This window comes from Manacus vitellinus, unplaced genomic scaffold (genome assembly GCF_001715985.3).
Source record: "Manacus vitellinus isolate BGI_N305 unplaced genomic scaffold, ASM171598v3 scaffold_0_pilon, whole genome shotgun sequence".
NCBI lineage: Eukaryota > Metazoa > Chordata > Aves > Passeriformes > Pipridae > Manacus > Manacus vitellinus.
The window spans coordinates 57,490,305-57,502,634 of NW_021938789.1; the positions used below are offsets into that span (position 1 = coordinate 57,490,305).

General features: G+C 37.1%; 1 protein-coding gene across 2 annotated transcripts in view; it reads right to left on the reverse strand.

The window, feature by feature from the left end:
• INPP4B (inositol polyphosphate-4-phosphatase type II B) overlaps window positions 1-12,330 on the reverse strand; it is a 268,967-nt gene that overhangs the window by 37,891 nt on the left and 218,746 nt on the right. For both annotated transcript variants that reach the window (XM_018074089.2, XM_018074095.2), the window contains 4 exons: window positions 11,678-11,801; window positions 10,513-10,630; window positions 5,794-5,934; window positions 2,607-2,704 (listed from right to left, as the gene is read on the reverse strand). In XM_018074089.2, coding sequence (XP_017929578.1) covers window positions 2,607-2,704; window positions 5,794-5,934; window positions 10,513-10,630; window positions 11,678-11,801 — 481 coding nt within the window. The remainder of the gene's footprint in view (window positions 1-2,606; window positions 2,705-5,793; window positions 5,935-10,512; window positions 10,631-11,677; window positions 11,802-12,330) is intronic.

Sequence of the window (12,330 nt, forward strand, 5' to 3'; positions counted from 1 at the left end):
TTCAGGCAGTTTTCCTTTGGTTCACAGCAGAAAATTAAACATCCCAGAGAGGTGACTTCATGATAGGTAAAGCAAGACTCTCCTAATTTATAACACTGCCAAATGAGCTGCACCTTGGCTGGAAGTGATCTATTGCTTAAATTCCTTGTGTCACTAAGCAGTATTAAACCATCAAATCAATCTCAGATTATAAGACTCCCTAAGAGGGAGGAGCCTGGAAGTAAAGACAGACTCATAAATGGTGAAAATGCATGCACTGCTGCAGGCATTATTGATGCTATGAAGGAAAACCCTTATCCTTGCAGGATTTTGAAACCATGCATGCATCCCTCTTCTCACACTGGGACAATGGGATGCTGTGGGTGTTACGTAGCAAACCAGCAACAGCAATTTTATGCCTTCAGCTCTTTAAATTGAGTTTCAATCTGTTGTTTTCAATTAAATATGTACTACTAAACAAAAATCTTATATTTTTGGACTCTTAACATCATTAGCTATTCTGTAAAAGCAGTACTGTTGTGGTGCCTAAACCAGAACTGTATTTGACTGGCATTTTTGGTAGTAATCTTTTTGGAAACACACTGTTATTTTCAGGACTTCCTATGAAAGAATTAAAGAGGATATGAAACAGATAAGTGACAGAGGGTATGTTCATCTCAAAGAAGACAGAAAGTCAGTGTTTGGGATATACAGCTACAAGCTAGAATAGTATTGACAAGGGGAATTACAGAGATGAGAGAAAAACTAATAGAAAATAAAAAAAATAGAAACTCCCTTTCTGGGAGTGGAAAATAGAATTCTTTAAAATGAAATACATGAATGAAGCAGGAGGCAAGTGAGGCTGCCAAAGGATGGTGGATGCAACAGCCTGGTAAACAGGGCTGTGAGTCCTCAAATTCTGTCGGGCTGTATGAGCACTATTTGAAACTAACAGCTTTGGGAACTGGGTCCTGCATTTATTTTGTAGGAGAGATTTGGCTCTGCAGGAAACTATCTGGAAAGGTGGGACAAAAACATCAAAAAGCCATCAACACTCTCTCTTGGCTACACCACCAGGGATGCTGCCAGATTGTATGGAGGTTTATCTTCCAGAGGTGGGGGAACAGGGACTGAAGTCCTCCCTCAAATGAACAAGTTGGAGAGCTTCACATTTTTCCAGGGAGCTGGTTTAAAAGGTACATTCCTCCAAGGCAAAAGAGTGATTCTGTACAATGGCCTGGAGCTACTGGGAAGGGCAATGGAACCAGCAGGTGCTTTGTGTTCTGAAAAAATTTGTACAAAGAAGAGACTCGGATCTTCAAGGTAGAGAAAAATCAAGACAGCAATAATAACCAGAAAAAGACACTATGAATTAGACAAGTATAGTTCTCAAAAGCCTGCACAGCCTGGAAAAAGTCCAGGAAGATTATGTGGCTCACTAATAATCCTGCAGGAAGACAGTACAAGTTTAAATGCTGTTAATGAAAAGCAGGCAATACAATCTGCATGCAAATTTTTGCTTTTATATAATCAAATCCATTTATGAGGTAGCAGGTCTACCTTAGACCTAACCCCAGATGAGGTTAGTTTTTTGAGGATATTTTCTTGGCAGGATTCCCCTAAATTAATTACCTAACTTCTTGTTTCAGTTTCTCTGTAGAAATCCTACAAATACTAGAGCTGTGGGTGGATGGATGGCATGCTGCCCACCATTTAGGAAGAGAGCTTTCACTTCAAATTAACAAATTAAAATCATCCTGATCTAAAAGATAAACATGTATTCATACACAGTGACACAGAACAAAGCTTTGCACAGGATTTTAACCAGCAGTATTCACCATGAGGAGTTACACACATCTCCTGCAGGATCACAGATCTTCAGATTCAAAAGATTCACACCCCACCTATGCAAAAAAAAACCCAAACCCAAAAAACAGAAGAAGCAGAGACCAAATCCAAGGTATTTCAAAATCAGGCTGTAAAATCTGCAACATTTGGGACTATGCCTATAGTTTAGGCATTAAGACTACTTTATCAGGATTAGATTGAGGCAAATCATCTCATTGGTCTTTGCTTTTAACAACGAGAGTAACAGCACAATAATGTTCATGTTTATGATACCAAATTTCTATAAAATTAGAATGCAGGGTCTATTTTAATGAAACCATGTTATTCATATCATTATGATGTGGCTCATTGCTTGTACTTGCATCTGCAGATTTCTCAGTAGTTCACCATACCTCAATTCATTTTCAGAATAAGAATAGAGGGAATGACTGAAACGGATTAAAATTCCCACTATTTCTGTACAAATACAGAAAATATTGTCCTCTACTTGAAATATTAAGAAACTTATTATTTTAATAACTTAAAAGAGCTGTTCATTTGATCATTACTCTGTTTCACTCCCCTTGTAGTTTCTACTGTGGCATTAGGCCTGCAATCACTACTGACTTCAGCAGGGCTGTGTACAGGTACAGAATGTTTAACTTTATGGAACAAGTTCTGGGTCTGAGGTCTAAATCTAAAAGCTGCACAGTAAAGCCATGCTAATATTACTGTCTTAGAATCTTTCACCTATCAAAGTTTTCCAAAGCCATTTGGATATTGTGTTATTTTGTACTCACAATCAGGAGGCATTTTTTCCGTAAATAACTTGTAATATTCTTTGAGGAGTTCTAAGTTTTCCTGGTTAATGTTTTCCTGCAAGGTGGTATCTCCAAACCTATGAAAATGCACAATAAATTATGAGAAAAAAACCACAACAAAACCACAAACCAAACCAAAGATAAATTACCCTTCAGAGTTATTTCTTTGCATAAAGAAATAACTTTGATTTTTTTTAATTATTTGTTTTTTCCAGTGTTGAATGTACTAGATTTTGTGAGACATACAGTTGTTAAGCTTTTGTGTGCTTTGGAACGACGTCATTACTCATGGATAATTCTTCCAAAAATTTATGAAAGGAGTAATCCATTTACAAACATGCTATAGTGCACATATTCTTTTTGCCTTCAAAAATCCTGAATAAATGAAGAGGCACTTTGAGGGAATTTCAAATGGCACCACAGGCAGAGAACACCAACTCCTACATCTCTTACTGCTGCTGTTGCTTAGATATATTAATTTCTACCAGAGTTGGACCATATTGAAGTGATACAAGATGGAAGAGATGTAAGTGTCAGATGGAAAACCTTCTGAAGAACTAATTTATGTTCTGATCTGAGAATGCAATAAACAGTCAAACTGATTAGTCCTCTGGGCCCTTTCTGCCCCACACTGCTCCTAGGCTGTTCGTTATCTTGGTTTCTTGTATCTGAAACTAATGAGAGAACCATTTCTCCTCCAAGCAGTAATTTCACCATTAAACTCCACAGTGTTATGACCCACAGCACAGTTGATTCAAGCTTGCAGAAGCACAGACCTCAGCAGTCACTCCAGAATGCTGCAGCTGCCTCAGGAGCATGTTCTGGGGTTACCTGCAGCAGTCAAGTTTGCTGGGAAAGCATCACCCAAATCCTCATTATCCTGCGCCTCAAAAAACCCCCAGGATGCCATTAAGCTCATCCATGAACCAACTATAGCTATGTAAACAAATATCTTTCTCTCTAAGAACAAGATTTCTACAGCAATCAAATTCCACATAGGCTAAAGAACCAAAAAATAAATCTCATGGTATCTCTGCTACAGGAGACACAAACGTAAAGACAGGAATGTCCCTTAGGCAGTTAAAGCCAAGTTTTAGCAACCTATCTTTAGAATAGCCTTGAAATGGGGAAAAGGAAATGGAGTACAGGAAGAGAGGCATGGACAGGTAAGTGAGAAATTCAGAGAGAGAAAAGGGAACACAAATTAGAAGATACCAAATATACTGCTACATCATGCACAAGGGAAGCAAATATTTAAATGGGTCAAAGAGGGAGAGAAAAAAGATCTGTGTGCCTTCTCAGCAGCCATTGCTGCAGTGCCACATGAGAATGTTTCTCTTAAATCAGATATATTCTCAAGTGTACTTTATTGAAAAAAAAGGGGATGTTTTCAACTAATAAAGTAAAATTTGCTAGAAAATTACCACAGAAATGTACTTCTATTTTCTTGTTCTTTATCCCACAAAAAACTCTGTATTTTTTACAAAAAAGCATATGAGGAGTTTCCAATCTCAAAGACAAAAGTGCAACATTAGGAGTTAAGTAATATTTTTAATTAAGTCAAAAGCGGATGGTAAATGCATGCAGGAAAGCTGTTTCTGTATTGAATAATGCAACTTGATTTGCCTGATAGATATTAATACACATCAATATTTATAGATCTGCAGGTAGTGTTTTTTTCATTCATGGCTTTCTTTGTGCATGATGTAAAATCACCACAGTGAACATTCTTCCTGCCATTTCACCTGCAAGCCTTTGCACACCAACTCCTGTACAAGTCTCCAGATAACCAGGCTGTTTCTAAATCTTGTCCAATCTTTCTTCAGGACATTTGCTACACACAATCCTTCCTGCCTATCCCACCCATGTAAGCTCTCATGAACTTGCTTCTTCATTTCTGCACAATCCTTTTTCTCTGCTTTTGGAAAAATTACTGTGTCCTAGTCACAATTGTCATGACTGATTTTGTTGCTTTCATACATTATCACTCTGGGCATGTCTCTCCTCTCAGCACTTTTTTTTTAATGGCATCCAGAATAAGCTATTTTCATTTTCAAGAATCTTCTAAGTTCTCTAACCAACTACTCAGCTCTTTCAGCAGTAAAATGCCAGTTTTTACTGTCTTTTGATTCACTTTGACCCCATTTCAATTTTCTACCTAAATTTTCTCACACATCACTCAGTTTCAAGAAGTCTCCCATAAACATAAACATCCACAAAGCTATCTCCTGGCATTCCTTAGTAGTCTCCCTTAGAAAACTGATTTTCCTCGGCTGCCTACAAAGAACAGAAGGTGAAACTTCTGTTGTGCTTAACTTCTTGTCTATTGTTCAGCTCAAGGGTTTTTCACTGTCTCCCTCTATTTCCCCAGATATGCTTTTGCTTTTGAGCTTGTAGTGAATGCAACCTGAAGATGTGTATTATGTCTTTTGGATGTTCTGTTAATAAAACCAGTTTAAAAAAAAAAGCTTAAAAAAAAAGTAGCTTGTCTCTGTTGACATCTACCTTGTAGTTTTAGCATTGCACAAATGTGGTAATTTAACATGACTGACTGATATTCTTCTCCTAGAAGAGAAAATTAATAGGTTGGTGAAACCTTGGCTTTTATCATACTAATTAATTAGTTTCCAGCAATCCTTACAGAGGAGTAATAGCAACATATCAGCCCTCATGTTTCTACAAACATACTACTAATGCATTCCCTATTACTAACTACCACCTCTCAACCCTGGAAAAAAGCCCTAAAGAGCTGAGAAAAATTATTTCTATCTAGCTTATAACTTGTTCAGCATCTTCAACCCCACCTACAAGATATAAGAATTCTGAATTTTCAAACTCTTTTTTGAGAATTTCAGAGTACTATATAAAAAAAAAATTCTACATCTGTAAAATAGAATTCAATTTTCTATCTGTATCCATAAGAAACTTGGCATCGACTTTGTGAAATGAAGCCCTTCCTACGGTCATATCTTCACTTGGACTCTCATTGTTCTGCACTGCTTCATAACTTGTGTTTATTTCCTTTAATACCTATTAAAATACACACTGAGTAAATGTGAGAAGGTCCAAGAGCAAATAACAAAAAAAGATTTATTTCTAATCCTGAGAGATATCCTGTACTAGTATGGAGTACTTGGACAGAAAATGAAACATGACTTTTTCTTACCTCTCTGCAAGTGTTTGCTGTTCATTGATTCCAACATTAAAGAGTACTGGATACATGCGAAGAAGCTTTCCTTCTTTAATTTCTTGTGGCAGCAACTCAAACATCTTTGCTGGAAGCTGGACCTCTATAATGTAATGTTCACTAGGAAAAATAAAAAGAAGAATAAGGATGGGAATATTGATTGGTTTGCTTAAAATAATCTTCCTAAGTGATAGAGAACACGTAGACTTATAAATCAGTTCCTCCCTTTTTCCTTTAACTGAACTATAAAATGGGATAATTCAGCTTGCTTGTTTTAGAGCATAACCAAGTTATTTAAAAAAAGGCAGATATATATAACTATATACTCTTGATACTGACTTTACTGAAGTGAAAACAGGATGAAAGCAGCAAAAAAAGTCCTCTAGTATCAAAATATCAATAAGAACACCTCAACCTTTAAAATGCATCTTTCTGAGAGTTACAAAAACAACTTCCTTCCAAAGTAACAACTTGATCCTGTATCCACTGTAAAAGTAATATTCACAAAAACCCAAAGCAAAATTTCTATTTTCTTCAGTGGCTGGATTTTCTCCCTGGGGATTGAAAGCATCACCAATAACAAAATTGACTCTGTGAAGATAATAATTGAAGGCTCATTACCCAAACATGAATCCTATTTTAGGAGAAGGGATATGATATATAGCAGTTCTGGTTTTATGTTTGTGCTTGGTCTGACTTTATGAAAAATGTGCTACTCCAGCTGCCAGACCAAACTCTGATCATGGGGAAGCCTCAAGCTGAACTTCTCCTGTCTTTGAGGACTGATGCCTGACTCCACAACAGAAACAAGGGCATACTGTTAAACTTAGTTTTTATTAGCTTTCTTTTCGTTATTAGAGCAATCAGACTAATCAACAAAGAACAGGCTAGAAACAAATCCATCTGTCTCCAAGATTTGTCATTTTAATCACAGGGCTGACTGATAACAGACTGAAATTTTCTCTCCTGCAGAGCACATTTGGCATACCACACCACCAAGGAGTGTCACAGCAAAAGAAGGGAAGAAAGATCCATATCCTACCTAGAGAAACCATGCCAAGGAAGTCACACAACTTTTGTATGCAAATTTAAAATGGATAGCTGCTTGCACCTATTAAAATAATCTATCATGAAATCCCTACAACTCTTATTTTAATCAATTATGTGCTTGCTACAGAATTAAAATACTATCTGGATTACCCACATGGAGAATCTGGGGGAGAAAAGGCAGAAAACTTTGAAGAAAAAGGTCAGTTTCTGCAGTAGCTTTGACACCCTTGGCAGGCTTGAGGGATGAGTGGCACTAGCTCAAGTGTTTGGATAAACAGGTTCCACTTAGAAGAGTTAATGGTCATGTTTCAACTCTATCCTGCTCATATATCTGAGAACAAAATAAAATGGATCTAGTGCAGACCTGGGACTTCAGTGTTACTGCATTCAACTAGGGCAACAGCATAGCCTTCTGTACAGGCTACAGCTAGGATGTAATCTTTGAGCACATCCCACGTGTTCCCCACTGAGAGGGAGTATCAGTTCTGAATGAAGGATACATGTCTCAGGGAGGGGGAAGGAAAAACAAAACAGTTCTACTGCCCAGATAAGTCTTTTTTGTTTGCGTTTTGTTTAATTAATTCACCCATGTGAAAGAAGCAGGAAAAAGGACAGTAGGTAATACGGTTCCAGTGATGTCTGTGTTCATTCTCAGCCTGTATGTGAGCACTCCTGGCTGCTGTCAAGTGCTACTAGAACATTTTTCTGTGATGAAGTGCTTTGATGAGGCTGAGAAGAAATGTTGGTTTAGTCTAATTCAAAGTGCATACACTACTGAACCAAAATGCCACCAAATCACTGCATTGCTACATTGCACTACCCACAAAATCACTACAAATCTCGGTGTGTGAAAGAACACTGAGAAATGCTGACCTTTAGGCATGATAAATTAGCATCAGTACAATTTGAGAGCTTCCCTTTGTCCTTTTTTTTTTTCTCAAAGCTCTTTTTCAAGTCTCAGAGATAATCCTTGGTAACTTTAAAAAAAAATCAGTTACCAACTGCACAATGAAAACAACCCATTTCTGATCATGTAAGGAAAAGGCTATCAAGTTGTGACAGAGTTGTCTAGAAACTCCAGGAATGCTACTGAGGTCAGGTAGAGAAAATAAAAAAGAATTCAAAGTATTGAAATCTGGAGGACTTGTTTGACATTAGTTTACCAAAGATCTTACAGGTCTATGATTCTAACTAAACAAGAAACACTTATATAGCAGTAAATTTTATTGTCATGTGTTTGCTTTCTTTTACAGCTAGATTCAGTGCAGAGTTATCAGGTGATTTTGGCATGAGATGAATAAGGTGGCTACAACATTTTCCAACGAGAAGTAAAACTCAGTACATAATTTGGAACATTTCATGATTTTTCTGGAAAAGAAAGTGGAGAAATTAAGCATGTTTTAAGAAAGTAAATAATAAATCATCATCTCTTTCAGAACAAATTGTATACATTTAGGCCTTAAATATTTAAATGTATATGATTTACCTAAACAGGACTGCTTAAGAATATCCCTCTCTAATTTTCCCTTATTCTCTAATATTTGTTATTATCACATATGGAGATAGACAAACACTTGTAGACCTGTCAGAAGGTTTCTAAAAATTATCATGTTGCTCAGAGCCCCATCCAACCTGGCCTTGAGCATTTCCAGGGATGGGGCATCAACAACTTCTCTGGGCAACCTGTGCCAGTGCCTCATCACTCTCACAGTAAAGAATTTCTTCCTAACATCTAATCTAAACCCACCCTCTTTCAGCTTAAATCTATTGTCCCTTGTCCTATCACTACACTGGATATTAGGAAAAGGTTCTTCAGCCAGAGAGGGTTGGATACTCCCTAGGGAAGTAGTCACAGCACCAAGTCTGACAAGGTTCAAGAAGTGTTTGGACAATGCTCTCAAAGACATGGCTGTGATTCCTGGGGATGTCCTGTGCAGGGCCAGGAGTTGGACTCGATGATCCTTGCGAGTCCCTTCCAACTCAGAATATTCTGTGATATGTGATTCTGTACAGAATTTTCAAAAAGTGCATGTTTTTGCCTATAATAAAAGAATGTGAGTTCCTGAACAGAATTTGACCCAGATGGCTGGGGTCAGCCACCCACACCAGCAGGTGAGCACACTGCTAGTCAGTGCCATGCACTCTGGATTGATTTTTTTTGTGCACACAGAATCTCAGGCTTAAGCACTTCCCTAGAAAAAACAATTTTAACTGAATACCCTGAGTCTTCAAGATAAGAATTTGTAGCTTGATTTTCTTTCTTAGTCTCATTTTATTGAGCCACACCGTATAACAACCAAAATGATCTAAAAATTGTGGGGTTCTTAAACATTAATTAGAAAATATCTAGGTTTTTCACTGTCTTCTCTTTTTACAGTTGACTTCCAGTGCTGTCTGATCACAGCTCTAAGAGCGATGGGGCTCCTCCCTGTAAGCCTTAAAGATTTTATTCTTTTTTCTGATACCAATTCCAGTGAATATCTGCCAGTAAGTACAGTACAGCAATCACAGGTTGTAACTCTTCTTCCCAAAGACTGACTACTCCACCAATCCAGAATGCCTGAGGCATCTTAAAGTTCAGGTGTCTTTCAAACCCAGGACCTCCTGGTGTGACAATTCAGTGCTCTGCCCTAATGGCAGCAAGCCAGAAAATGTAGCTGCTGGATTTTTCAAGATTTTTGACTGCTGTGATTTAAAAAGGATGTCTTTCTTCTGTTTTATCTGCACACCATAATTATTCTTAATTATTCCCAATGTGTCGCCTATCATACTCCAGCCTTCCTGCTATTTATTTCAATCCTTTCTCGGAAGGCCCATAGGATGAGAGTGATTCATCCAGAATAATTAAGTAAATCAGTGGTGAAAACCCCCTTCAGAAGAAACATATATTTTCTAAAAGTTGCTGCTTTTAGCCAAATTTAATTTACAGTCGTCTTAAGAATAATGATACTATTAAGTGATTTCTGCAAAAGTAAAAACATTTGGAGCTTCAGACTAGAATAATAATGAAGATGAAAAATCCATCCCAATCTTGTTAACCCTCCAATAGCCACAATTAATGAAGTATTTCAGTTTATATCCTGATATTCAGCAGCGCTTATGTGAGATTCATAAAGTATTAGTGGTTTTGTGCAAGGATTTCTAAGGTTGTGTATGTCAGCAGCTAAGATAGGCTTCATTTTACAAAAGTGACCACTAAGTTTTGGCATCCGAGTTTTCTGGTTTCCATCTTAAAACAATCAAGGCCTAACTCTTGAATTGCAATTAATTGAATTGCAATTTCATTTGTCACACTGAAATACAAGTTCTGGACACTTCAAAATCAAAGTTCCTCAGTTAGAGGCAACTTTTGTAAATAATGACCTTGTCACTTGTCTTTGATTCAGTATCTATGTATGAAAAATGCACCAGCAACTCTGCACAACCCAGACACCGTTTTGATTAATTTGTATTAGTAACTGGCACTTTTAAGCTTTTCATCAGCTTTAAAAATCCCTTCTACCTCATTACCTCTCTATTCACCTTCTGAAAAGTAGAACTACCACACTTTCATATAATAGAATTCAGCAACAAGAAAACTATAACCTGGGTTTCATGAGATTAAAACTGGAGCTTTGTTCCCTGGGCTCCAGGAAACAAAGTTCTTACCGCCTGCCAGTTATAATAGGCAAAAAATCTTCTGATTTGGCTTCAATGACTTTAAACATTACTTTCTGCAAATCTGAAATGCCCACAGCCATGTCTTCCAGCATCCCTGCTTCTTCACCTACATGGAAAGATTAAAGAGGTTATTAGCAGAGTTGACAGATCAGCCACTGTATAGGTTATAGTAAAGCAATATGAGGATTATATTTTCCAGTCTGTGCATCTAAAAATCACAGCCCTAAATCCACATTAAAGTACCCTACATATAAACAGCCTGATTTTTAGAACTGCTGACAATTCTGTGGCCTAAATGAGGAGTATTAAGCACCTCTGAAAATCAGCCTGTTCCATATGTGCATAGAATAACATCAGAAAAGCCATTTTTGGCCATTCTGAAAGTGTTTTTAAAGACTGTCCTGCTAATGGAGGACAAAGGTTTTGAGAATAACAACAACGATCATCATGGGAAAGGGATCATGACAGCAATCTCCAAGTGAGAAACCAAAATTGCCTGTGCATTGAAGAGCTGCAGAAATGCTAAATCCATCTACTTCAGTCAAAATCTCTGTTTTGGGGAAACATTCCTATATATCTAATTCAAATTATTTTTAAATATAAGGCAGTTTCTCCCTCCAAATGTCCTTTTTAGTACCTATCAAATAATGGCATCTGTAACAAACTAGGAATCAAACAGTTTTCAAGCTATCTTCACTGGCATGGTCAGGGCAGAGGTTCACAGAGGCAGTAACTGTTTAAATCTGCTGCCTGGATTAGCTTTATAAACCTGGTACTTTGGGCCAGGTCAAATGCCTATACAAACGAAGAGAGTTTTTATTAATCCAAGAAGTTCCACTAGCTGCACTGAGGAAGGAGTATTAATTCTGTATTAATGACAGTGTAGTTCAGCATTCTGCATGGAACAATTAGCAGCTAGTGTTCTCAGAGGAACTGAGAATAAAACAGATGAGTAATTTTTGATGCAGAATTGACAAGACAGTATCAATGACTTCAGCTGTGCTACTATATGGAAGTCTACTGTCTCCAAAGGATAATATTTGTTGATTAAACAAGTCAATTTACTGGAAACAGAACAGAGGTTAAAACAGGAACTTCCTGAATAAACTTCTGGTCTGGATACATAAGGAACTTGTCCTAGACCAATACTTACTGTATGTACTAAGGAGTCCTTCATACTGCACGAGCAATCCAACAGTATGAAGCTGTTGTAAAAATCCTTGATCATGTAAACCTGTGTGCAATTTGATTATAAACCCACAGACCAATCCAGCGAGCTATAAAGACAATTAAAAAACATGAAATTAAGAGATGTACTGATATAAGATAGTTAAAATGACACTTGCTATCATTATACACAACAGACGTAATATTTAGGTATTTGAGAAAACAGCATAGATATTTCTGTTTAGTGACTATATACATGATTTCATAATAATATTTTATGATGCATTTTTTTGTGTGTATAAAGCAGTGAAATATTCCCTTAATTTATATTAGTTAAGCTTCATTTGTTTTGTGGGGTTGTGTGTTATTTACACTGACATAAGTGAGACCAGAGTCTCTGTTGCCAGGCTATAAATACACTCTGTGAATTATGATGGATAATCCAGAGGTCCCTTCCAACTCTAACAATTCTGTGATTCTGAATAGCAGCAAGGAATACTCAAGGCTAGATTTGAGAAGTATATAATCTAGGAAGTGTAGAAACAGCTTTATGGATCCTTCTTTGTGCAAAAGGGAGAAAAAGAAACTTTTTTCAGTTCATTGCAGAGTTGCTTCTGTGATTCAGTGATACAACTACTA